Source organism: Globicephala melas, chromosome X (assembly GCF_963455315.2).
Source record: "Globicephala melas chromosome X, mGloMel1.2, whole genome shotgun sequence".
NCBI lineage: Eukaryota > Metazoa > Chordata > Mammalia > Artiodactyla > Delphinidae > Globicephala > Globicephala melas.
Window position 1 is genome coordinate 15,930,607 of NC_083335.1, and position 26,392 is coordinate 15,956,998.

The 26,392-nt window shown below is 40.9% G+C and overlaps 1 protein-coding gene across 2 annotated transcripts in view; it reads left to right on the forward strand.

Moving 5' to 3' along the window:
* The window catches only part of SLC9A6 (solute carrier family 9 member A6), a 51,460-nt gene extending 26,311 nt beyond the window's left edge, over positions 1–25,149 (forward strand). Inside the window, exons 11-17 of one of the 2 annotated variants that reach the window (XM_060292283.1) lie at positions 3,570–3,681; positions 4,602–4,755; positions 9,421–9,510; positions 10,666–10,696; positions 12,971–13,050; positions 18,693–18,798; positions 22,450–25,149. In XM_060292283.1, coding sequence (XP_060148266.1) covers positions 3,570–3,681; positions 4,602–4,755; positions 9,421–9,510; positions 10,666–10,696; positions 12,971–13,050; positions 18,693–18,798; positions 22,450–22,722 — 846 coding nt within the window. In that variant the 3' untranslated portion in view covers positions 22,723–25,149. The remainder of the gene's footprint in view (positions 1–3,569; positions 3,682–4,601; positions 4,756–9,420; positions 9,511–10,665; positions 10,697–12,970; positions 13,051–18,692; positions 18,799–22,449) is intronic. The other variant, XM_030844991.2, reaches the window with a different exon arrangement.
* Positions 25,150–26,392: the final 1,243 nt, after the last annotated feature.

Consider the following 26,392-nt stretch of genomic DNA (forward strand, 5'->3'; position numbering starts at 1 on the left):
CCTTAGGGAGTTGCCCTTGTTCTTAGGGTCCCAGGTGGCTCACCTCCACCAGAACATGCACACATCACTTCCACCTAACACCCATGGGCTACACCTCCCAGCAGAGGAGGCTGGGTGTCTATATACTCAGATGAAAATTGGAGGTGATGGGGAGGAGTATCTACTACTATTGAGGGAAGAAAAAATAGATATTGGGGATATAACTAGTGGTCACTGCCACATTGACCCACATGTTTTGTTGTTACTGTTTTATTTTCTTGTTTATTGTTTTTTTTTTCAGAGAATCACTACTTTTAATAACCTTTGGATTCTAAACTAGTTTTAGATTTACAGAAAAATTGTGAATACAGAAAGTTCTCATATACCCCACACCCAGTTTCCCCTATTGTTAACATCTTACATTAGCATGGCATGCTTGTCACAATTAATAAACCAATATTGATACATTATTATTATTTTTTTTTATTTATTTATTTTTGCGGTACGCGGGCCTCTCACTGTTGTGGACTCTCCCGTTGTGGAGCACAGGCTCCGGACGTGCAGGCTCAGCGGCCATGGCTCACGGGCCCAGCCACTCCACGGCATGTGGGATCTTCCCGGACCGGGGCACGAACCAGTATCCCCTGCATCGGCAGGCGGACTCTCAACCACTGCGCCACCAGGGAAGCCCTTGAGACATTATTATTAACTGAAGTTCATACTTTATTCGGATCCCCAGAGTTTTTCCCTAATGTCCTTGTTCTCATCCAAAGTCCCATCCAGGCTGCCACATTTTGTCGAGTCATCATGCCTCTGGAGGTTCCAGTTGACTGTGACAGTTTCTCAGACATTCCTTGTTTTTGATGACCTTTGACCATTTTGATGGGGTACTGGTCAGGTAGTTTTCAGGGTGTCCCACAACTGGAATTTGCCTGATGTTTTTCCCGTGTTTAGACCAGGCTTGTGTGTTCTTTGGGAGGAAGACCACAGAAGTAATGTACCATTCTCATCACATCATGGTAAGGGCACATACTTATCAGCATGTTAATAATGTGGGATTTGCCTGTCTTTCTTAATTCATGATATTGAGCATTTTCCATGCCCTTTATTGTTAAAAAAAAAAAAAGGAAAAGAAAACATGTGAGTAAAATATGCCTCTTGAAATTGTCTTCTTGAAAGGTTGCCTTCTTTGGAAATTTTTGGTCGATTTTTGACCCCCCAATTTTTTTGAGGGGAGGTGTCATTCATGGGTCTGCAATTATTGTGACTATTAAGTGACCATTAGCACTGTGTTTAAATCTGCTGTTGCAGGAAACGGCCAAAAGGCTGCAGCGTTTCTCCATTCCCAAGTCTGGTTACTAGGGCAGCAGAACCTTCCCGGAAGTCGTGTTCCTAGGTTGTAAGTTAGCCTGGAATGTGCCAGGAAAACTCCCCCTAAGTTTATGCCTCACTACTTCTTGTTCGTTTTTTTTTAAATTAATTAATTAATTTATTTATTTTTGGCTGTGTTGGGTCTTAATCACTTAGCCTAGATAGTGTTTGTCAGGTTGCTCCATTGTAAAGTTCCTCAATTTCCCCCCTTTCTATGTTGTACTGCTTAGAAGGGAGTCACTACAGGGAGCCACACTTAGGGACTGGGGAGTTCAGTTCCACCGCCTCGAAGACAGAGTATCTAGAAAATTATTTGAAATTCTTTCCACGGGAGATTTTTCTATTCTCCCCCATTTATTGTTTGAAGCTATCACTTATTTATATCAGTACGAACTCATTGATATTTATTTTATACTTCAGGTTATAATACAGTACTTCTTTTAAAATTGTGTTGCTTGACCTGTTCCAGCTTTGGCCACTAGAAGCTCTTTCAGTGGGCTCCGGTGTCCCTTGTGTTTGTTTTGTTTTGTTTTGTTTTTGTTTAAATTTCTGTGAGTGCTTCCTCACTTTCTGGAACTATAAGGTGCTTCAGGCTCATCTTATATATTTTCTGCCCCAGCCCTAGAATCAGCCATTTCTCCAAGGAGCCCTGGTTCCTTTTATTGGGGAATGGTGTTAGAAACCAAGATCTGGGCTCTAGGTATGCTCAGTGCTACTGGGTGTCCTGGTTTCTAAGCCCTTCCAGCTGACAGAGGAGGAATATATATGTATATATTAGCTCCTGAATATATGTGTATCTATAAATATTTACATAGGTAGCCATCTGTATTTCTATTAAGCCAGATACCAATGTCTCCAACTCTAATCCGTTACCATATGGGTCATTCTAGCCTCCTCCCCTGCTGATCTGTGAATCCCCATTCCAATAGTGGGAAACCTGGCTCCCACCTTCTACCATCCATTACTTAACTGTTCCATTCCAGCATGCATAGTAATATCAGGATTGTTACCCAGTGCTCCCATGGGAAGCAACTTTATCAATGAGCATGTAATGCTTATCTGCAGTTCCTTTTGCCTTTAGTCCTACAAACTCCACGCATTTCCAAAGTTACTTAGGTCAGCACTGTTTTCCCCCACCTTCTTTTTTTTCCCCCACCTTCTTTTGTTTTTAATCTTAGATTTTCCTTTATATTCCTTTCAGAAAATGAGGTGGAGACTGTATTGTAACCCCTGAAACCAAAATTGTATTTTAAAGCAAGAGTCTCTATAGAGAGCAAACTGGAGAAAAAGACACTAAAATTGGTTTCTAGTTAAAACCATTCTTAATTCCAATTAAGCCTTGCCTTTGAAGCAGGGTGAAAGTGTAAACTCAGAGAAGTACATCAAGGTTAGCAGGAATTTCAGTGGTATGAGGTGTTTGAGCTGCCCTTTGTTCTGAGGAAGCAAGGGCAAGTTTAGCCAGTATTACTCTTCCCCCTACCAACACTGTCAGTTAAGATGAACTAGACTGTTATATTAGTAATCTTAAGGTTATGCCAAAGAAGCTCTGTTTTTAAACATGTTCCTATTCATCTAATGAATATCCTATATCTTAGACCTGCACTGTCCAATTTTGGTAGCAACTAACCACATGTAATTATTTAAATTTAAGTTAATGAAATTAAATGAAAATTTCAGTCACACTAGCCACACTTCAGGCACTCATCATGTTGGACAGTGCAGCTATAGTACTATCGTGGCAGAAAGTTCCATTGGACGGTGCTGAGTCAGACAGTGGAATCTAAAGACTGTTACAGGGAGGGGGAAGGGTAAGCTGAGATGAAGTGAGAGAGTGGCATTGACATATATACACTACCTAATGTCAAATACATAGCTAGTGGGAAGCAGCTGCGTAGCACAGGGGGATAAAAGCTCGGTGCTTTGTGACCACCTAGAGAGGTGAGATAGGGAGGGTGGGAGGGAGGTACAAGAGGGAGGGGATATGGGGATATATGTATACATATAACTGATTCACTTTGTTATACAGCAGAAACTAACATACCATTGTAAAGCAATTATACTCTTGTAAAGATGTTAAAAAATTTTTTAAATTAAAAAAATAAGTAAAGACTGTGTGTTAGAAACTGAGCTCCCTAAGATAGTGTTTCACCATCTTGAAGGTATAGTGTAAAGAATGTTAATAATGAAAAGAATTATCCTTAACCTATTAATAATTTTAGATTGCTATTTTCTTGGGAAGAGCTGCCAATATTTATCCCTTGTCCCTCCTACTTAATTTGGGTAGAAGAAGTAAGATTGGATCAAATTTTCAACACATGATGATGTTTGCTGGTAAGTTATAATTCCCTCTCTTGCTTACTCCAAGAAACAACTCACAGTGCATACACCAACTTGATTTCGGACGGAAATGATATGCTGATAATGTGAGACTCCCTTAAATATTAAAGTTGCAACCTCCAGTAGAAAATTCTTTTTAAAAGTGTGCCATTCCCTTCTATGGGGATTTTTTCATGTTCTGGTTCCAAATTCCCAGTTCGGAACTATGTCACGTGTAGTGGAGGAGGTAAAGATGATGCATTTTCACACAAAAACCTGTATGTGAATGTTTACGGCAATTTGTAATTGCCAAAACCTGGAAACAGCCCAACTGTCTGTCTTCCAGTGAGTGAGGGAATAAGCAAACTGGTACATCCATGCCATGGAATGCTCCTCAGCACTAAAAAGAACAAACTAGTGATACACACAACAACATGCATGGACGTCAGAGGCATTATGCTGAGTGAAAGAAGCCAGGCTCAAATAGTTACATACCATATGTTCCATTTACGCAACATTCTCAAAAAGACAAAAGCCCAGCGATGCAGAGCAGATCAGTGGTTGCTAGGGTTTGATAGGGTGACGAGAGGTTAGACTAAAATGAGGGTAGCACAAATGAATTTGGGAGAGGGGCGATGAAACCACTCTGTGTCTCACTTGTAGTAGTGGTCACACACCTCTATACATTTGTCAAAATTCATGGAACTGTACACCCAAAAGAGTGAACTTTAGTGTAAGTAAATTTTAAAACAGATTTCAAAAAATTGTTAAACAATCAATGCCTGTATCATCTGCTAATTCTTTTTGTATTTGTTTGTATATACTTTTGTATGTTAAAATATATTACGTATTTGTTCATGCTCTTCTAAGGTCTCAGAATGTGCCCTATTTCTCTGAATTTATGAAGCTCGCATTGTCCTTCCATTCCCTTGTAGGCCTTCGTGGTGCAATGGCATTTGCCTTGGCCATTCGAGATACTGCCACTTACGCCCGCCAAATGATGTTCAGCACCACACTTCTGATTGTGTTTTTTACTGTGTGGGTGTTTGGTGGTGGTACCACCGCCATGCTGTCATGCTTGCATATAAGGTAAGTAGTGAGGGGCCCTCATTTTAATATTAAAATATAATATGGGTTGTTTTAATCATGAGACAATTTTGAGCTTTGACAGGTCTCTAATATTTCGTTTCTTTTAAAAAGTATATAACATGTAGTACAGAAAAAAATGGAGAACATGCAAAAGAAGAATAAAAACTGTTGTTAACACTTTTGAGGGATGTCTTGCTAGACCTCTTGCTGTGCTTTACATATTTTTTTAACAAAAAGGGGCAACACTTCAGGTACTCTTGTAAACTGATTTTTAAATGTAATATAGCATAGACATTTATGTTAGTAAATATCATTATTTTAGTGGCTGCATATATTATAATTTATTAACCAAATCCCTACCATTGGACTTTTGTATTGTTTCTAGGATTTTGCTGTTATGGCTAACAATTGAGGATTTTGCTTTTACTGAGTGTGAACGTTTGTAAATGCATACACCATTGTGCACTTATCAATTTCCTTAGGATGCATTCCTAAAAAGTGGAATTGCTTGGTCAAGGGATATGCCTCTATTTAAGGTTTATGATCCGTATTACCAGACCGGATCAAAAATCTTCTTATATTTGCAGTATATGAGGCAGTCCGGTTTATCCCAACCCCAATCACAACTGGATATTGTCATTCTTTCTCATCTTCATGATCAGCATGGTTCCTGACCTGACAATCCAAGGCCAAGGTTGTGACGTCTTAGTCTTGAATGTACACTAGTTAATGTATTCAATTGGAAAGCTCCCTTGTATCTCAAGAGTTCTGCCTTTGTTTCCATGGGTATAGCAGTGTATGTTGCTAAAGCCTTCGTAGATTTTACTTCTGTGTTTGGCTGTAACTTCATAGACCTTAAGAGCTACTGAGCTTCCAGCATGTGTAAGGTTCATTAGAAAAAACAGTATTTCACATCTTATAGAATCTGTTCTCCATTTTTTTTCATTCTATTATGCCTTTCTCTTAACACTCTAAATTGCAGCCGGCGCTCAGACTTTGAACGTTGTTACTGCCTTTCTCTCCCTTTACTGTTCAAATCCCTTTCTTACAATTCCTGTGCTGTTATTGTAGATAATTGAAAATACACCAAAATAATGTTCTTGTAACCCTGATTATTACTTCAGGGAGGACCTGGCATTTGTTGAGCACCTACTATGTGCTAGGCATTGTGCTAGGTACATTTTACGTATTTGTCTAATGACAATCGCTCCATTTACAAGTGAGGAAATAGAGGCTTAGAAAGTTTCTAAGTTATTCAAGGTCATACATATCATTAAGTGGTGGACAGAGGAGCCTCCAGTCTCACTTAATTTCTCCTAGAATGCTGCATCAAGAAATGAGGGTGGTCCATTTTTGAAGGATTAAACTCCTTTTTTTCCTCAAGAGCTTGTAAATGAAGGCTCTTCCTTATTCTACTAAGAACAACAAAATTAAATGTGAGATAATTTAGGAAAAATAACAGTCTTAAGTGGAGTCTCAGTGTTTAAGTAGAATCAGTTCTCTTCCCTAACTGCCTTCCACGTAAACCAAACCAAATACCCACACTTACCCCCCGCCAAAAAAACCCCCACAAAAACCTACCTATTCACATAAAGTCGAATCTACCTCACCAGCTTTGCAAGCTTTTTGGCTCCATCTTGCCTGTCCTGTAGCATAGTTTGGCATTCAGTTGTATCCATTACTTTACAGTCTTAGGTTAACTCTTGTTACTGTTGTTGCTGTTTGGGGGGGGGTTTTTGGCCTCTTTTCAAACAGAGACTGGAATTTAAGTTTTTCTTACCTCCCCCCAAATTTGTCTAGTACAACTGTGAGGATACTAAAAAGTCCTCCAGGTTTAAAATTCATGCAGGATCAGACCTGACTTTGAGTTCTTGCCCCTTTGTTTAGTAATTCTGTGATCTTGAGCAAGTTCTTTAACCTTTCTCAGCCTCAGGTTCCCTGTTTGTGACGTGTGTAACAGTACCTCCCTCCCAGGGTTGTTGTAAGGATTCAGTGAGCTAATTAATGTCTGTAAAGCCTTTTATTCATTCATTCGATAAATACTGATTGAGAACCAACTATGTGCCATGGTTCTCTAACTTAGTGGTTCTCAACTGGGGGTGATCCCCCCCGCCAGGGACATTTGGCAGTGCCTGGAGACATTTTTGATTGTCACAATCTAAGAGGGGAGGCCAAGGATGCTGCTGAACGTCCTCCAGTGCCCAGAGCAGCCCTCACAACAAAGAATGATCTGGACCAAGATGTTGGTAATGCGAAGGTTAAGAGACCCTGGTCTGGAGAGGTGCAGTGGTAGTAATAAGATAGAAGAGGTCCCTGGTCTCATAATGTCTATACTGTGGTAGAAGAAGACAGATAGTAAGCTAGCAAGTAAATAAATGAAGATGACAATTTTAGATGATGTTAAATGCTATGATGGCAAACAAGGTACTATGATAGTAGCTGGGGATAGATGTATTTTATAGGTGGAGATCAAGAAAGGTCTCTCTGAGGTTAGATTTGAGCTCAGTCTACCTGAATGACAAGATGATGCCAGTTAAATGGTGAGCAGGAGGAAGAGCAGTCCAGGCAGAGGGGAGAGCATGTGCAAAGGCCCTGAGGTAGGCACAAATGTAGCCTATTGAATGGAAAGGAACAAAGCCCACCTAGCTGGACTACAGTGACTGAAGGGTAGGTAGGAAACGAGGTGGGCAAGATCCTTTAGGGGCAGGGGTTGGCAAACGTGTCCTGTAAAGGGCCAGAGAGTAATATTTTAGGCTTTGAAGGCTGTATGGCCTCTGTCTCAGCTACTCAACTCCAGCGTGAAAGTCCCATAGACAATATGTGAATCAGTTGCCGTGGCTGTGTTCCCACAAGACTTTATTCACAAAAGCGGGAGGTGCACCGAATTGGCCTGTGGGCTGTAGTTTGTGGACCCCTGCTATCGGGTCCTGTAGGACACGGTAAGGAGTTTGGATTTTAAAATCGAAATTGGCAATCTTGTAGGATTTGAAAGCAAGAAAGTGACATGATCTGTCCTGTTGTGTGGACAACGGCTCCTCAGTGAGTGAGAGCCAGCCAGCTCTTCGTAGGCCCTTTCGCATAGTCTGTGACAGTCACCTTTGGCTCCTTGTCATTTACCACACATACTTTGCATTTCTCCATCTCCAAACCTTTGCTCACACTGTTGCCTCTGCCTGAAATTCTCTTTCACTCCCAGGAGATGGCACAGCTCAAACGCCTCCTCCTTTTGCCCTCTTCTTTTCTCTCAGCACCACTCTTCCGTCTGCATGGAGTACCTCTGTTACAGTACGTGTTTTGGTCAGCCTTGTAATAATGATATTGTTATAAGAGCTGCCATTTAGAGAATGTTAGTGATGTATGGGACACTGTTTTAAAATCTTTAGACACATTTTCTTGTTTGATTCTTGCAGCGACTCTGTGTGGGGTCTGTCATCCCCATTTTCCAGGTGATCGAACTGCGGTTCATAGGGCTGCATAACTTGACTGAATTCAAACAGCTAGAAAGGAGATGAGGTCAGATTGGAACCCAGCCCTCCTGGATTGCAAAGCCCTTAGGGATTATGCTCTAGTTGTATCTGTCTCCCCCACTAGTCTGTGAGCTCCTTGAGGGCAGAGCCGTGTCTAATTCATGTCTATGCCCTGTGCTTAGCACAGTGCCTGGCAGATAATAACTGCTCTGAGAAATTTTATTACCTTGAATTGGCCTCCAGTACTGTTCCATCTGAGAATTACAAATGTGCTGTCTTCAGGGGGCTTTCCTGGTGGTGCAGTGATTAAGAATCTGCCTGCCGAGCTTCCCTGGTGGCGCAGTGGTTGAGAGTCCGCCTGCCGATGCAGGGGACACGGGTTCGTGCCCCGGTCTGGGAAGATCCCACATGCCGCGGAGCAGCTAGGCCCATGAGCCATGGCGTCTGGAGCCTGTGCTCCGCAATGGGAGAGGCCACAGCAGTGAGAGGCCCGCATACTGCAAAAAAAAAAAAAAAAAAAAGAATCTGCCTGCCAATGCAAGGGACACAGGTTCGAGCCCTGGCCTGGGAAGATCCCACATGCCGCGGAGCAACTAAGCCTGTGCGCCACAACTACTGAGCCTGAGGTCTAGAGCCCGCAAGCCACAACTACTGAGCCCACGTGCCACAACTACTGAAGCCTACATGCCTAGAGCCCGTGCTCCACAGCAAGAGAAGCCACGACAATGAGAAGCCCACGCACCGCAACAGAGTAGCCCCCGCTCACCCCAGCTAGAGAAAGCCCGCACACAGCAACGAAGACCCAATGCAGCCAATAAATAAATAAATAAATAAAATTTATTTAAAAAACCAGAAAAACAAAAAAACCCAAATGTGCTGTCTTCAAGACCACTAGATGTCACTTGAGATACACAAATGTGATTAGAGTTTAATCTGGCTAAGAAGATATTAAACAGCTTCTGGCCATCTTAACAAGGAAGAAATGAGCGTTTCTTTCAATTCTGAAGCTGGTCGTGGCCATCTGTTTTCAAGTCTTTGGCCCTGATTCACTTGCCTTCCAGATAAGGTCGTGCATCATTTTCCTCCCTTCGGTGTTACTGGGCTGCTCCTGCTACAGCTTCTCACACTGCTATTTTTACTGTGTTGTCTGTAGTAGTGACCTTAATCGATAAACATTTGAGCACCTATTGTGTGTCAGGTACTGTGCTAGACTCTGGGGATACGGAGATGAATTGGGACATGGCCTTTATCCTCAAGGAGCTCACAGTCTTTTGGGGGAGACTGACCGGTAAATAACTATACTGTGCTAAGTATTATAATAAAGGAATCTAGAAAGTGCTGTAAAAGCACAAAGGAAAAGTCCCGCCTGAAGGGGCCATAGAATGGTTCCTTTGGAACTTGAAAAAGGAGGACAAAAAAAAAAATAAGGGGCAGTACATTTCCGATAGAGGGAACACCATGAGCGGAGGCGTGGAAGCTCAGGGGAGGACAGGATTTGGGGAGAGGAGCAGTCGGTCTGGCTAACAGCGGGTATGTGGGCGAGGATGAGGGGAAAGCTAGGCTGGAGCAGCGGGGGAGGCTAGCTTGTAGAGTCTTGCATGCCACACAAAGGACTTTAGACTTGACCCTCTGGGTTGCAAGCTGCTCTCAGAGTCTTTTGTCCAGGGAACAAGCCAGTGAGTTAGTTCTCTGCTTTAGATGGCTAACTCTAGAGGAGAGCCTGGCAGCTGGGCAACCTTACAGCCAGTTGCTCCAGACCCCACGAGTCAGAATGAGGCCCGAGCTTGAGCAGTTGGAAAGGAGAGAAGACCTGAGAAACAGTTTAGGGGAAGAATGAGCGGGGTTGGTGAGTGCTCGTGCTGAGGGGGTAGAGGAGTCAAAGAGAGCTTCTTCATAATGAAGCTGTTCCCTGGGATACGGAAAGCAGATAAGAAAGAATTCTGAAGAACCAAGGCTAATGTCTGTCCATTAGCCTATGGGAAAACCCCTGTAATTGGACCCTCTCTGCAGTCATAAGAGGATGTTGCCGTGAGAGCCAAGAGGTCCGAAAACATGCAGCTCCCTCCTGGAACTGCATTGGGCCAGCCTTGTTTTTGGAACTACGTTGTAGTTCTTATTCAACCACTGGGGCAATGCTGCTTTCCCTGACTCCTGCTTGTAGTGGACTTACAGAAGAAAAAGTTCTTTTTCTGAAACTGGTAAGTGGGATTGGATTGCAGGAAGAGAATATTAGTAGACCCTGCTTGCCTTAGGGTCCAAGCCGTGCTAAGGAGAGTGGTGGGAGCCAAAAGTCTACGTCACCAGCCATCGAGAAGCACGAAAATATTAAGCATTCCATAGCTTCTGCGTTGAGAAAAGTAGTTGCCTGACAGTGCCCATATGTGAATAGACAATTTTTCTTTTGACTGCAAGATCTCATTTTCCTTTTGTGTTTCTCCTTTAGGGTTGGTGTTGATTCAGACCAAGAACATTTGGTAAATATGCATTTGTGTTGTCTCTGGCATTTCTGTCAAATGTGTAGCCGCTTGGAAAGAAAACAAATCTACTGTAGACTTCATGTCACTATTATTTAGATCCTGTCCTATTTGCATCAGCTTTTAACTGACATCATTCCTGGCTTTTCTCACTGCTCGATAGAGACAAAACTGAATTTTAGGCAGCGTGTGGTTATCAAGGGTGACAGCTCTCCTATCTTTGGGCCAACCTGGGCTTTGGCCACAGACGAGAGCAGTCCCTTAAGTGCTCCTGGGTTTTCAAGTGACTGCTCTGGCACGGGGAGCCTTTTTCCACTTTGGTTTGCGCATGAAGGCTTGTCTCTGATGTAAGCCCCACTCCAGCTGCTCTTCCTGTGTAACTTTCAAATTGGATGACCAGCAGCTGCCCTTGAGAACTGCCCAGAAGCGTTGGACTCTTCAGCCAGTCTTTCCTGCCTGTTCAGGAGAATGTGCTTTCTTACCCCGTGCCTCAGCCTTGCCCATGTTTCCTTGCTTACTTCCATGTGTCACTTTCTCAGTTGTTCCTCTGAACCTGAACCTGGTAGACTGAATGCAGTGTGACTCAGTGCCTTCCCTAGACTGACCACCCTTTTCTGGTATTTTCCCGCCACTTGTTAATGCTTTCTGAGCACCACTGACTATATGCCTCTGCCCTAGACATGAGATGGGGAATCACAGAAATGAGGTTTTTGAAGATGGAAAGCATCTCTTTAAAAACACAGTTCTTTTTCTTGTCTGAAACAAGCCCTGGTTTATTTGTCTTCAGAGTGTAGTTTAAAAATGTTTTTTATCAGATTCATTTCCTGAATGCTAATTTTGCTAGCTATTGAGTGCTGAGTGTGTACGTGACATAGTAAGTACTTGCCCCTTTTGTGGTCAGAACCTTAAAGTATAATTTCATGGGCTTGCACTATTTGTACAACAAGGCTGGATAAATTCCCATGACGGTGAGCTGCTGGGGTGCTTTCCAAGGGGCAATAGCTCCTCAGTGCCTCCACCCCCACGGCCAAACAAGAAGAGTTACCAAACAGGCCCTCGGACAAGTGCTTGATCACCATCTGCGAAAGTCTCCACTTGCTATGTCCCCTCTGTCGCCACAGAGGACAAATGGAAATGGAGTGACAGGGAGAGAGCCAGGTAGGTGAGTAGCAGCTGTGACATCCAGGAAAAAAAATCTCATTTTTACCTTGCCCTCAAAACCGTATGGATGCCTTGGCTCAGTATATTGTTTACTCAGTATTTCGAGTGTCCACTGGGAAGCCCAGAGGAAGATTTTAGTAACTACGGAGCGTGTGGGAGTTGGGTGTACAGCTGCTCATGTGGTGAGAGGATCATGTGAGATTTACAGATTCGTCGCTCTTCAAAAAGCGGAGACATACAAACCAATGCCTCCTGATGTGAAAGGAAATATGGGTGATTCTCCACTCTTGTAAGCCCATACAGTGTTCTCAAACATTTTTATATTGTCTATGTTTTGATACATGTTGAGAGGAAGATTCATTTATTTCGAAGACCAGGAAGAACAGGAACCAAAAGCCAGAATCTAAACTCCGTACTCTTCGAAAGTCCCGGAAACATAGAACATTCATGATGGATAGAGCCTTCGAGTAACATTGTATACATGAAAAAACTCCGCTGGAGAGAGGGAAAGGGAGTTGCCCAACTAGTTCGTGTCAGAGCCGAGAGGAACCAGGTGGCCTAACAGCGCCACTGCTGGCCGACCGCATCATATTACACATAAGGACCCAGTTGATGTTTTGGGGGAGCTGTTTTTGAAGCTGCTTGCTGTTACTTTTCCCTCCTACCCAGTCAGGCTTAACATGGAATTTCCCTACTTACTTACATTTTGCTAGTGTTCTAAGAACATAGTAGCAACTTTGAAAATGCCAGTTAACTTTGGGACCCATGACAACTCCCAGAGATCGGGATGTTGATGGGATGTTTTCTACTTAAGGTGCAGTTCACATGGGTGTAAGCCTTTCAGATTTAGGGGATGGATTATCCCACACTGATTTTTTTAAATGCCAGTAGACTCATAAATCAGTAAGCAGCCTGAGTAATAGAAGTGTTCAGAAAAACACTTCAATTTTTTATTCCCAAGCTGCAGTGTACAAGCTATTAAATGTCTCATGTTACCCATGTTGGAGAGTATCTCGTATGCGGTAGGCTATGTTCCTGATTCTACAAAGAAATGACTCTTAACTAAATGTGTTTTTATCTTTGTGTATGTATTGATTTATAATCTGTTTGCAGGGTATTCCTGAAAGTGAAAGAAGAACTACCAAAGCAGAGAGTGCCTGGCTTTTCCGGATATGGTATAACTTTGATCATAAGTATCCTTAACTGAGAAAAAAAATGGCAGTGTGGACGTGGACGCTAGAGTTTAATGGAACAACGGTTTTGACCACTCTCTTCCTGAACTGGAATATAAAACCTGCCTTTGGTCTTCCCTTTCCCCTTCAGTGTAGTAGAGAAGGTTACCAGAGGAAACCCACACAGATGAATCCTCTGAAAACCCATGGAACCAGTAAGGACTGGTTATTGCAGAAGCTTGCTGTATGCAGGGACTCAGGAGCCCTTATGATAGACTTGTTTTGATATATAGGTTTATTTATTGAGCAAACTTTAATATTTATTGTCCTTTAGCTAATCGAGTGAATGCCGCAAAAGGGATTTGTTGGTGTTTGTCCGTGTGCTTGTTAGAGTAAAAGAGGAAAGACTGCCTTAGGAAAAAACATGAGAATGAGAAATTCAGTGATGCTAGGTACCGCAGTAGTCAGCGATGTCGTTTTTTCTCTGACCTTTCCACAGACTGGGAGATTCTCCTCTCCATTCAGAATGCCAGTGCTTCATTGTTTACCAATTTCCTTCTTGTCCTATCCTAACAGTCTTCTTCATAGCTATACTTTGGGTCGGGCTATATATAATAACCTGTTTAAATCATGCCTTTTAAAAAACATTTTATCACTCACTATTTATTAAAATTAATTTCTTATTTGAAAGTTGAACTAGAAAAAGGGACCATGGAGTTCTTTCTGGCTGAGACTTATCAGTAAGGGAATCAAAACCTGGTTTATGTTCCATTGAAGCAAATTTGAGACAACCATGTAAAATGTTTTTCCCTTGCTTTTGACTTTCTGATCAAAACCTTCTATGTTTACAAAAAATGCGCTTGACAATTATCATTAGAAGCTACTATTTACTATATTCTGTTTGCTAGATTTTTACATTCACTTTTTACGAGGACTCAAAATTAATATACGGGAACATGAATACTCGCTTATCTATGGTATTAAGACTCCTATTAGAGGGAGAGAGATCCTGGCTCCTTAAAATTGTTTAATGAGGGCTTCCCTGGTGGCACAGTGGTTGAGAGTCCACCTGCCGATGCGGGGGACACGGGTTCATGCCCTGGTCCGGGAAGATCCCACATGCCGCGGAGCAGCTGGGCCTGTGAGCCATGGCCACTGAGCCTGCGCGTCCAGAGCCTGTGCTCCGCAATGGGAGAGGCCACAACAGTGAGAGGCCTGCGTACCGCAAAAAAAAAAAAAAAAAAATTGTTTAATGATTATGTCATTACTTTTGGCTCCATTATCAGCATTTTGGGTATAAGCCACTCCCATATCTCTTGGGATTTTTTTCATCCTTCTGATTTAACAAAAATTGTTTAGTTTTTCCTTCATAAATGTTTTGTATATTTTCTGCATAATATACAAAATAATTAAATGATCCTAATGTAGAGAAAGAGTAGAATAATATTTTTTTATATTCTTATAGAAGTGACCACCAAGAATTGTTTGACTCAGTACTACTAGACTAAGACTTGGTAATTTTAATACCTAGTGCCCTAGTATAATTAATCATTCATCATTCTAGATTTCAGTTCCTTTGTGCAGTCCGTTTGTTCATTTGTTATAATTGAGATATAACTTAAATACAGTAATGTATACAAATCTTAAGGGTACGGCTTAATGAATTTTGACTTATGTATACACCTGTGTGCCTGCCACCCATATAAAGATACGAAGAACATTTCAAGCACCCCAGAAGGCTCCCTGTTTTCCCTGCAGTCAGTAATGACTTCCCTGAAGGCCTTACAGCCAAAAGGGCGGCCACTGTTCTGATTCCTTGCAACATGGATTAGTTTTACCTATTTTTGATCTTCATATAAATGGAATTATATACTATGTATTACTTTATGTTTTGCTTCTTTCAGTCAACATTGTGTAACTTATCTATATTGTTGCCTGTACCAGTAATTCATTCTTTATCATTGCTGTGTAGTGTTCCATAAATAGTATGAATATACTACGGGGTTTTGGTTTTTGGGGGTTTTCTTTTTTTTTTTTTTTTTGATTAAGGATATCTCAGAAACTATTGTTGATAAACGTTTAGGTTGTTTCCTGCTTTTGACGATTATAAATAAAGCTAAACATTTGTACATCTTTTTTTAAAAAAATAATCTTTTAATTAATTTATTTATTTATGGCTGCGTTGGGTCTTCGTTGCTGCGGGAGGGCTTTCTCTAGTTGCGCTGAGCGGAGGCTGCTCTTCATTGTGGTGCGCGGACTTCTCACTGCGGTGGCTTCTCTTGTTGCGGAACATGGGCTCTAGGCACACGGGCTCAGTAGTTGCAGCACGTGGGCTCAGTAGTTGTGGCTTGCGGGCTCTAGAGCATAGGCTCAGTAGTTGTGGCGCATAGGCTTAGTTGCTCCGCAGCGTGTGGGATCTTCCCCGACCAGGGCTTGAACCCGTGTCCCCTGCACTGGCAGGTGGATTCTTAACCACTGCGCCACCAGGGAATTCCCTGTTTGTACATCTTTTGATGAACATAGGCACTCATTTCTCTTGGGTATATACCTAGGAATGGAATTTGGAGCAAGTGTATGTTTAGCTTTAATAGATATTGCCAACCTGTTTTCCAGAGTGGTTGTAACCAATTTACCCTCCCATCAGCAAGTTAAGTTGTTCCACATCTTCTCCAAAACTTGGCATTGGCCAGCATTTGAAATTTTAGCCATTTCAGTGGGTGCGTGGTGATATCTCATGTGGTTTAATTTGCATTCCTCTGATGAGGTTTCCTTTCATATGTTTATTGGCCATTTGGATATCCTCTTTTATGAAGTGTGTCTGTTCGGTTCTTTTGCTCACTATTTAATTGAACTGTCTTATCTTTTTTTTATTTACTTGTAATTCTTTCTACATTCCTGAATTGAGTTCTTTGTTAGTTATATGTATTGTGACTATCTTCTCCCAATCTATAGCTCACCTTTTCATTTTTGTAATCCTGTCTTTTGAGGAACAGAAATTCTTCATTTTAATGAAGTTTATTTCATTAATCTTTTCTTTTATGGTTAGTGCTTTTTGTGTCTTAAGAGATCTTTTATATCCCAAGGTCATGAAGATATTTTCCTATGTTTTCTTCTAAACATATGATTGTCTTAACTATCACATTTAAGTCTTCGATCCATTACAAATTGATTTTTGTGTATAGTGTGAGGTGTGGGTCAAGACCTATTTTTTCCCATACGAGTATTCAGTTGACCCAGCACCGTTTATTGGAAATGCCATCCTTAACCCGCTGTATTGCAGTGGAAATTTTGTTGTAAATCACTTGGCCATATAAGTCGGGGGGCTCTTGTTTCCGGACCGTCTTTTCTCTTTGTCTATTTTTACATCAATACCACACTCTCTTAATTATTGTACTTTTTAATAAGTCTTGCTATCCAATAGGAGAAATTCTACAGGTTTGTCATTCTTTAGTATTGCCTTAGCTATTTTAGGTCCATGGCATTTTCATCTAAATTTTAGAAACAACTTGTCATTTTCCATACATACATGCACACTCATGCTCACACACACACAGAAAAAAAGCTGCTGGCAAATTATTGAATTTGTATTAAATCTGTGGATGAATTTGGAGAGAACTGACATTTTAACAATATTGAGTCTTCCAATCCATGAACACTGTATATCCTCCATTCATTTAGATCTTCTTTAACTTCTCTCATTAATGTTTTATAGTTTTTAGTGACAGGTCTTGCACATCTTTCATTATATTTATCTCTATATATTTGGTATTTTGGGTGCTATTGTAAATGGTATGTATTTCATTTTATTTTATTTTCTACATTTTTGCCCTTAATATATAGGTATATAATTGGATTTTTATATATTGGCCTTGTATCCAGCAATCTTGTTAAGTTTACTTACATTTCTAATAGTTTTTAGATTCTGTTTTCTATGCACATAACCAAGTGAATAATAATGTTTTATTTTTATGTCTTATTATATTGGCTGGACATTCCCAGTACAATGTTAAATGTAAGTGATGATAGCGGGCATTCTTGTCTTATTCCTGACCTAAGGGGGAAATTTTTCAATATTTCACCATTGAGTATGATGTTAGCTGTCAGTTTTTGAGATATCCTTGATCAATGTAAGAAAATTCCTTTCTATTTCTAGTCTGCTAAGAGTTCTTACCATAAATAGGTATTGAATATTATTAGACGCTTTTTCTACATCAACTGAGACGATCGTGTAGTTATTTTTTCTCCTTTAGTGTGTTATCTTGCTGATTTTCATCAATTTTTTGAATGTTAAGCCAATTTTACATTACTGGAACAAATCCCACTTGATTATGATATTATTCACTGTGTATGTCACTAGATTTAATTTGCTAGTATTTTGTGTCTGATTTTTGTGTCTTTTCATGAGAGGTATTGGCTCGTGATTTTTTTTTCTTGTAATGTCCTTGTCAAGTTTCTATAGGAAGATTGTGCTAGTTTTATAAAACAGGTAGGGAAGAATTTTTCTCTTTTTCTATTTTTCTGGAGGAGTTTGTGTATTTCTTAAGTCTGGGAAGATTTTAACCAGTGAAGCCTTCTGGGCCTGGAACTTTTTGTATGAAGAGGTTTTTAGTTTCTTTAATAAATACAGGACTATTCAGATTTCCTTTTGTCAATACTTGGTAAGTTTTAGTTTTTAGGGAATTTGTTCTTATAGAGTTAAATACCAAGACTTATTAGCCTCTGTACTAGCGTGTTAAGTACCACTAAACTACGATCTGGTACTTTCTGTACTTAATGCACTAGTAGAATTCATCATTCCAGATTTTCAGTGGTTTTGTGTGGCAAGATGTTTTATGAGCTATGTAAGTGTGTTTATATGAAGTACTTTAATCTTAGAGTTTATAAATATGTGAATTTATGTAAATTTCTTTGGCCTCCTCATTTTTAATTGAGAACAACCTTAAGTTGTAATTTTAGAAAGCAGCGAATATGTATGTGTCTTTCTCCCTTTTTCTGCTTTTTCTCATGATTCCCTCTTTTTTTCTTCTGAGTATCAAATATATTGTTGCATCTGTTTTTATTTTTATTTTTGGAGAATAGATGAATACTGAAATAAGAGTCTATGACAGAGGACCTCATGATGCATAATTTTTTTAATGTTTTTAGAATTGAGTTTCCTTTGATACTAAAGTTTCAACTCATTGAAGAGGCCAGCTGAGTCTACTATAAATAATTAAAACCATTTTTATTGCTATATTCTACTACTGGAATATTTAATCTCTTTTTAGGCTCTTACCATTCTTTAGTTTCTTCCGTGTCTCCTTCAGCGCTAAATTGAGAGTGATTTTGTCTTCCTTTTGGCTTTAGTAAAATCAGAAAGGCAATATGATGTAGTGGAAAGGGCATAGGATTTGGAATCAAGCCAATCTGGGTTCGAGTATTGGTCCTCCGTTTACTTAATTGTGTGACTTTAGGCAGATCATTGACTTCTATGAGCCTGAGTTTCCATATTTGTAAAACAGAGATAATAATAAAATCTCCCTCCCATTGCATAATAGGGTCATGAAATGGGACAACATTTGCTATCTGAATTGGTAGGTACACTGTGACAGTGATTGTTATCAAACAGATTGTTCTTTTAAATTGGTAAAGAAAGGAACGCAGCTCTTCCTTAACTGGCACAGCTATCTGAAGCCTCTGCTGACGCACAGTGGGCCTCCTCTCACGACAACCCTCCCTGCCTGCTGTGGACCCGTTGCGAGATGCCTAACCAGCCCCCAGGCTTATGAGGTAAGTTGGTTTTATCCAGAACCTAAGTTCTTCATTAAGTTAAATTTAAAACTATCTGTTCTGTGGATGGGTTACTGGTTTTTTGTTTTGTTTTGCTTTGCTTGCGTTTAAGGTATAAAATCCACAAGCAGGAATATAAACATATTTTGCTCAGCCAGAAAATGCACTGAAATCTATAAATATAATTCACCGCCTTTGAGCCGTCATTTGAAAAAAGATACAGGAGAGCATCTCATCTTACTGTCAGTGATTTTAGTAAATAATTCTATTTCCATGCTGGTTTTCATTTATTTGCAGCATGTGGCCTGAGCTTAGTACTAACTGCGTATATTGTAATCTATAAATCAGGGTCGTCACAGTCATGTGGAGAGGATTACTAAAACATTTTTTGATGCCCCTAAAGTGCAACAGATGCTCTTTTATTTCGGGTATTAGGGAAAGTTTATCTACCTGTGTACCGTATTGCTGGGAGGCATGGATATATCTAGATATAATCTAGATTCCATATTTTTTCCTTAGCTGCCGACATAAGATTAGTGATTCAGCAGGTATTGCCACAAAGAAAGAAATGACAAATGCTAACCAGTTTTTATTTTAAAATATGAACATTTAATTTTTCAAGTTCTTTTTTAAAAACCTTTACTTCTAACCCAACCCTTCAAAAATAATCTGGTGCATCAAATAAAGTACCCATGTTAACAAAACCCACCAATTTTGACTACTCTGATGCAACACCTTGAGTTGAGAGATGAGGCTGTGGTAAAGCAGTGTAGACATGCACCCTCCAGTTCCCTGTGACCGCCTCTGTGGTGTTTTCGAGCAGATCCCACAGAGAATGGATGGGGAAGAGGAGTCTTAGCAGGGGTGGCACCTGGGTCAGGGAGGAGCACCCTGCAGCGTTGTGTTATGTTGAGTCAGTGCACAGTTCCGACAGACTACTGGTGGGCTGGGGGGAACACCCCGTGTTGTCTTGTCCCTCCCTGCCACTTTGCCCAGGCTCCCATATCAAGCACGGCCCCCATTCCCTCTTTACCCTGTTAGCCCATGTGGCTCTGTGCTGAGGGATCAGCCAGCTTTGTCAGTTAAGTCATTGAGGTCTGGCTCTGGGATTCCAAAGACCCACTCGCCATCACCAAAAGCCAGAAGAGTTCCACAATGCCTGTGTGTCCTGTGGATAGCAAAATACGGCATTGTTCTATTCGTTTCCTTGGGCTGCCATAACAGAGTACCCCGAACTGAATGGCTTAACAACAGAAGTTTACTGTTTCAAGTTCTGGAGGCTAGAAGTCTGAGGTCAAGGTGCCAGTAGGGTTGGGGCCTTCCGAGGGCTCTCTCCAGCTTCTTGTGGTTTGCTGGCCATCTTTGGCATTCTTTGGCTTGAAGATGCATCACACAGATCTCTGTCTTCATCTGTACCTGGCATTCTCCCTGTGTGCGCGTATGCGTCTGTGTCTCCAAATTTTCCCTTTTTATAAGGACACCCACCAGTCATACTTGCTCAGGGCCCATACCAAGGACCTAATCTTAATGTGATCACCTGCAAAGACTCTATTTCCAGATAAGGTCACATTCACAGGTACTGGGAGTTAGGATTTCACATCTCTTGGGGGGGGTGCGGGGGGGAGATACCATGTAACCCGTAACAACCATAAAACTTAATTTTTTAATTTTATTTTTTGCTATGTTAACTACTTATTAAATTATAAAAGTAGCATGCTTGCAGCCAGATATTCAAACAGTATGGAACGTACAAAGTGAAAAATAAAAGTCGCTCTCTTTCTCCCACCTCCATCCCCCAGAGGCAGTCTTTATTAAGGGTTTATTTTGGATACTCCCTGCTATAGTTTATCTACACAAACTTATATGTGTATATATAGCTCTGTTTATTGTTTTACACAAATGGGATCATAATAAGAGTATTGTCCTGCTACTTGCTTTTTTCACTTAATGATACAGCATGGATATGTTTCTAAGAGTCCATGAGATCCCTTACCTTCTCTCTATTGGTGGCTGCACAGTGTGGTTTTGCCAAGATTAATTTAATTAGTCTCCTGTGGCTAGACCTTTACATTGTTCCTCCTTTTGTGTTTTTGTTATTACAAACAATGTTTACAGTGAATATCCTTGTATATATAAATTTACCCAAGAATATAAAGTTATAAAGAATAGATTTTAAAGGTTAAGTTGCTGGGTCAAAAGTCATATGCATTTTAAAATTTGGTAGATATTGCCCCAAACCTGAAACTTAATAAAGTCATTAGAAGGTGCTGAAGAGCCCCTGCTGACGAGTGAAGGTGCCACAGAGCTTTGAGTATTGCTGAATTAAGCGATAGACACGCTTGTTAGACTTAACTGTTATAACTGGATTGGGCAGGAAGGGATTATGGCTGGTTGGTGGAATGGGTTTGTTTGGTTTTTAATTCACATGTCTTTGTCTTTGAGTATTTAGGCAAATTTCTAGCAACAGCAAATTTTTTTTAAGTTGAAAAATTTTTGTCCAATCGTGCCCTCAGTCTATTTGACCATCTTAGACAAATTTAAAGATTTTAAACACGCACAGGATAGGAGAGCTGAGTGTAGGATGTTTCTGTCAGCTCTACTTCCCTCAAGGAGTATTAGTCACAGACTTTTTTTTGCTAGATCAATATGAGTATTTAGAATAATTCTTACTCTATATTTTAAACAATGACTTTCTGATTTTTAAAAGTAATATGTACTCATTATAATAAAATTTCAGATAGTACAAAAACATAAGAAAATAAAAACCACTAGCAATTCTGTCATGCAGAGCTAACTATCATCATTTTGTTGAATACCTTCTAGACTTTCCTGTGCACATGTACACTTTTTATTTTGCCACAGTGGCACTATATATGCTAGACATTTTTCCCTTTTCTGGAACTTTATTTATATTCTTTTTGGCCCCAAAGTTTCCATTAGAACCAACGCCCGTTGAGCTGGGTGACAAGTGTGTAGTGAGGGTTCAGTATTTCTAGGTGTTGTTGATACGGCAGTAAAAGCTTCATTTATATAAATCTGTTCAACAATCAATTGAACTTATATTTAGCGAATACTTTCTCTGTGCCCCTAAACTGTTAGGTGATTGAAGTACAGCGTACAAGGGACTTAGGGTCTAGTGCGGGGGGTGTGTGTGTGTGTGGCGCAGACCACTGCCTGAGCAGTTACGCAAAGGGGTAAGTGCCACTCTAAGGAGAAGACTAAGTACAGGACGCTAGGGGAGAACACAGGAGGACCCCTAAGCTAGCCTTGGATGATCAAGGAAGACTTCTGGGAGAAAGTGACTTTTCAGCCAAGACCTCAGTGATAAGTAGGCGCTAGTTACATGAAGGAGGGGAGAGGGGACAGGACGTAAGAGAAAGCACGAGAGATTTGGGGCAGCTGTCAGCACTTCAGTCTTCGGGCACACAGTGAGGCGGGTGAGGTCAGAGAAACAGAAGGTGGTGGGAGATGAAGCTGAGGGGCCCAAGTCGCACAGTGTCTTTTAAGCCAAGGTGAGGACTTTCGACTTTATCCTGAGGGCAGGGAGCGGCCCCTGAAGCTTTTTAAATAGGGCATCCTTGAAAATTCTGCTATTGGAAATGTTTCTTGAATTTCATAACAATTCGCAAAACTTATTTTATTTGAATTTAGAACCAGGAACAGTTGAAAGATGATGACTCCGATCTTATTCTCAATGATGGTGATATTAGTTTGACGTATGGAGATTCTACCGTGAACACTGAATCAGCATCGTCCGGTGCCCCTAGGAGATTTATGGGAAACAGTTCTGAAGATGCCCTGGATCGGGAACTTGCATTCGGGGACCATGAACTGGTCATTCGGGGAACACGCCTGGTTCTTCCTATGGATGACTCTGAACCCCCGTTAAATTTGTTAGATAATACAAGACACGGTCCAGCCTAAGCTTACTCATTACTCACTTAGTGATCTGTAAAATTTGCACATGTGATTGTGAAGAAATTCGTACTACCTAAAAAGTCCCAGTGCATGTCTCTGAATGTTTAAGCTGTATAAATGCTATTTATATGGCATCGAAAGACTATAAATACCCTGTACAAGGCAGATTGTGAACAAACTCTTACGTTTTATTGGCTGCACTATGTAGACCGGATCTGTTTTAGAAAGTTAATTTCAGTGATGTCGTGTGTCCCAGCTTTATGTCCCAGTTCAAGTATACAAGGTGACAGATTTACTCTTTCTTATATTTACTTGACACTTAACCAGAGTACCGAGTTCTCGTGATATGAATTAATTTTAAGGCAATGAATTTGTGGGAGGGGAGGGAGAGGAAGAGGGGGGAGTGCTAGCAGGAGAAGTTCCTTTGTCGGGAAACTTGTGTTGATTGCTGCTGCCTCTGTCGTGACCTTTTCCTTTCCTTTTTGTCCGGTGGCCTGTTGTGGTGCAAGAGGCCAGTGGCTCTGGATCTTGCCCCATTCAGATTGGGGAGTGAAGTGCGGGGGCCCTTTGCCCCCCTTGCCATGAAAAGAACAGATCTGTTGGCTACAGTACACTGCTACTCGGAAAAGAAGGCTGCACATGACTTCCAAGACTTTGTTTCTTTTCTTCCACTCCAAGACCTGGGAAGGAGTCGCGCCATCCAGCCCACTTAGCCAAAGTACAGTTGTATATAGTTCAGAGCACTTGATTTCGATTTGGAGGGGCTGGGGCAGGCGGAGAGGGGGCAGAGGCCAGGAAGGGGAGTAAGGAGCATGGTGGTTTCAGAGAGCTCTCCCCCCAAATATGTAAATAATATATACCAGATAAGTTTAAATAAGAAATTCAATTGCTGCTTACTTTTTGATTATGTACTTTATGTGTATAGCAAGCTTTGTGGTCAGAAGTTTTTATATGAATTTAAATCGCTGCTCTTTAGCAGCCAAACAGGAGCAAAATGTAAAACTTTTGAACTTACTTGTGTCTAATTGTCATTCATTAGTCTGTAGTTGATGTTAAAAGTTAATTTATGAATCCATGACCGTTCCACACTACACCACAGCCAGTCATGAGAGAAGTACAGCGCTGCGGAGAGCTTGCTGTGAGGGCGGTTGCTCCTTTGTGTGCACCAGGTGTAGTTGTCTTCATGCTCATGTGACATTTTAATATGAAATACCTAAGCTGCCATGTTTGTTTTGTTTTTTTACAGTTTTCAAGGAAGAGTACATAACATTGCCCATTTCGTATTCAGAGTATGCAAGTGGATCCTATTTTGTAAGCTGCAGATACCTAATGGTGCATTGAATCTTAGCGGGGGGATCCTTTCCGACACTGATTCTGACCCATCAAAGTTTCAGAAGAAAACTAGAAACTTCTGTGGGTTTTTTCCCCCTCAGGTCTGAGTAGCATTGCCTTAAATCGTACCCAATTCAAAAACGGATTTGTTTATGCGATGTTCAAATTGTCCAACACAAAATATCTTTGCAAACGAAATATGTACTTGTCTTCCCAAAGGTTTCCTTGCTGTGATGCAAACACTCCTTGCGATTTTGAGGGAATTCTACTGTTGGACCCTTGAGTGGCAGCTCTAACTGTTGGCATAGCCATTTGTTATGTAGTGGTAGTGACTTTCCTGCTATGCAGGAACCCCGTGAAGTGTGCATTTTCTACAATGTGTGCCTCTTCATGCAGTCAATAATTTCTTGTTAATGTGTGTTTGAGGGGCTTTGAACTTCAGCGTCATTTACCCACGAAGTCATTCACGTTGTAAAAGGTTATATAAGAAATTCACAACTACCTTTTTTATCCTGTCAAGTTACTGAGCTCACTTTATGAAAATTGCTGTAAATACTTAGCATGACAAATTCAGTAACTCGTCTGTTTCAGCATGCATAAGACCTTTTCTTAGGGAAACTGATAAAGTTTGAGTCAACTAAATCTGCCTTCGTACTTTATCAGAGGGGAACCAAGTCTGCTGCGCTTACATCAGCATCTGGAAGATTCTCCTCTCTAATCTGCGTGCGCATCTCCAAGCAAAGAAGAAAAAACAAACTCTGCTCATACATCTATTGGTTTGAGACACCTGAATGAACTTGGATGAGGTACAGTCTGAGTTCCCATCATGCACAAGTAGAACTGTTCTCGGACTTGTTTTTCTGTTCTTTGTGGACCCTACACGTTTGAATGACTTGAACGTTGCATCTTTTCAAGTTATTTTTTAAGGTTCCTTGACATTTTATCCTAGTTGTCCGTGTTTGGCAATGTGCTGTTAAAGTAATAGACTTTTAATCTTTTATGTATTTTTTGTTTTCCCATGGAGTTCTTGGACAGATGTTATAGTGGTTTCTTTTAGGAAAATCTGTCATTAAAAAAATTATAGCCTTGCAAATAACCACTCACAGTGTTTGAGTCACAGTTTATTCTAGTGAGAAGTGAAGAGTGCTGACTTCATTTATTTTTCTACCTATATACCTACTGGGAAAGGGGGAAGACTGATGTTTTAAAAAGCAACAAACAGAAACCTAACGGAACGTAACTTACGGGGTGGCAAATTTCTGGTGCTTATGTGTGAGGCTGGATGTATTTGCTTATGGGACCATTTAAGAAATACGACTCAAAGCAGTCGAATCTGTTACATTGATTTGTAGCCTGTTAGCTCAGTGGTGGATAATGTCATGAAAATGTTAGTTCCATTATATGGGGGGAGTAAATTCTGTATCCAGTTAGGTAGAAAGGCAGTTGCAAGTTGGGTTGAGAGCACGATCACACAAATAGTCCTTTTTCCAAGTTAAAGACAGGTCTTTCTCTTTGTACATAAGAAGTTTTGTAGATTGGGGTTTGGTGACAGCAGCTTTGATGCTCGTTTCTTGAACAAACGCATGTTTCCTAATTCACAAATAAAACCCTGCATTAGATTTGAGCAAGTCTATTTGTTTACCTGACTCAGTGCACAGGTGTAAGGAGATGAAAATGTAGATGTCTTGACTTAATCAGAAAGTCCTTGCCAGGAAGTACTGCACACAGATGATGCAGCATTGGGGTATGAGGCTTGAAATAAACTGGGAATGATAAAAATAGTGCTCATTTTTTTGAGCCCCCTTAGATCCAGGCAGTGTATATAGGAGGTGTTCTTTTCATCCACATTTTAATCTAATCTTAATCATGCTTTGTGTTATTCTCCTTTCACAGATAAGGGAACTCAGGTGGAGGGAAGTTGTCACAGTGCTAGTAAGTGACAGATCCAGGATTCAAATCCAAAGTCTAGATTTGTTACCTGCTACTCTCCCAGCTCTAATAGCACGCGATGGGCTAGTCCATCTTGAGTATAACTAGAAGGATGATGAAAGGAGTTGCAGACGTCCATCCTGCTGCCCATCCACCACCTGCTTGCCATCAGGCCAGGGTAGGGCATGAAGTCTCAGCTCAGTCCTTCCGTCTGCTGCACTGTTGGCTGCCAGACACAAGTTCCCCTGGTTGGGAAGTTTCTCGAATTCTTAGTGAAGTGCCCTCCTGTATCTCTTTGAGCCCATGGGTGAGGCAACCTGGCTGGTGCCATGCCTTCACACTCTGCCTTCCAACATTTCCACCAAGGGGCCCACCTTTTATGGCAGACCGCGAGGTCCTGAACAATGGCTCTGCA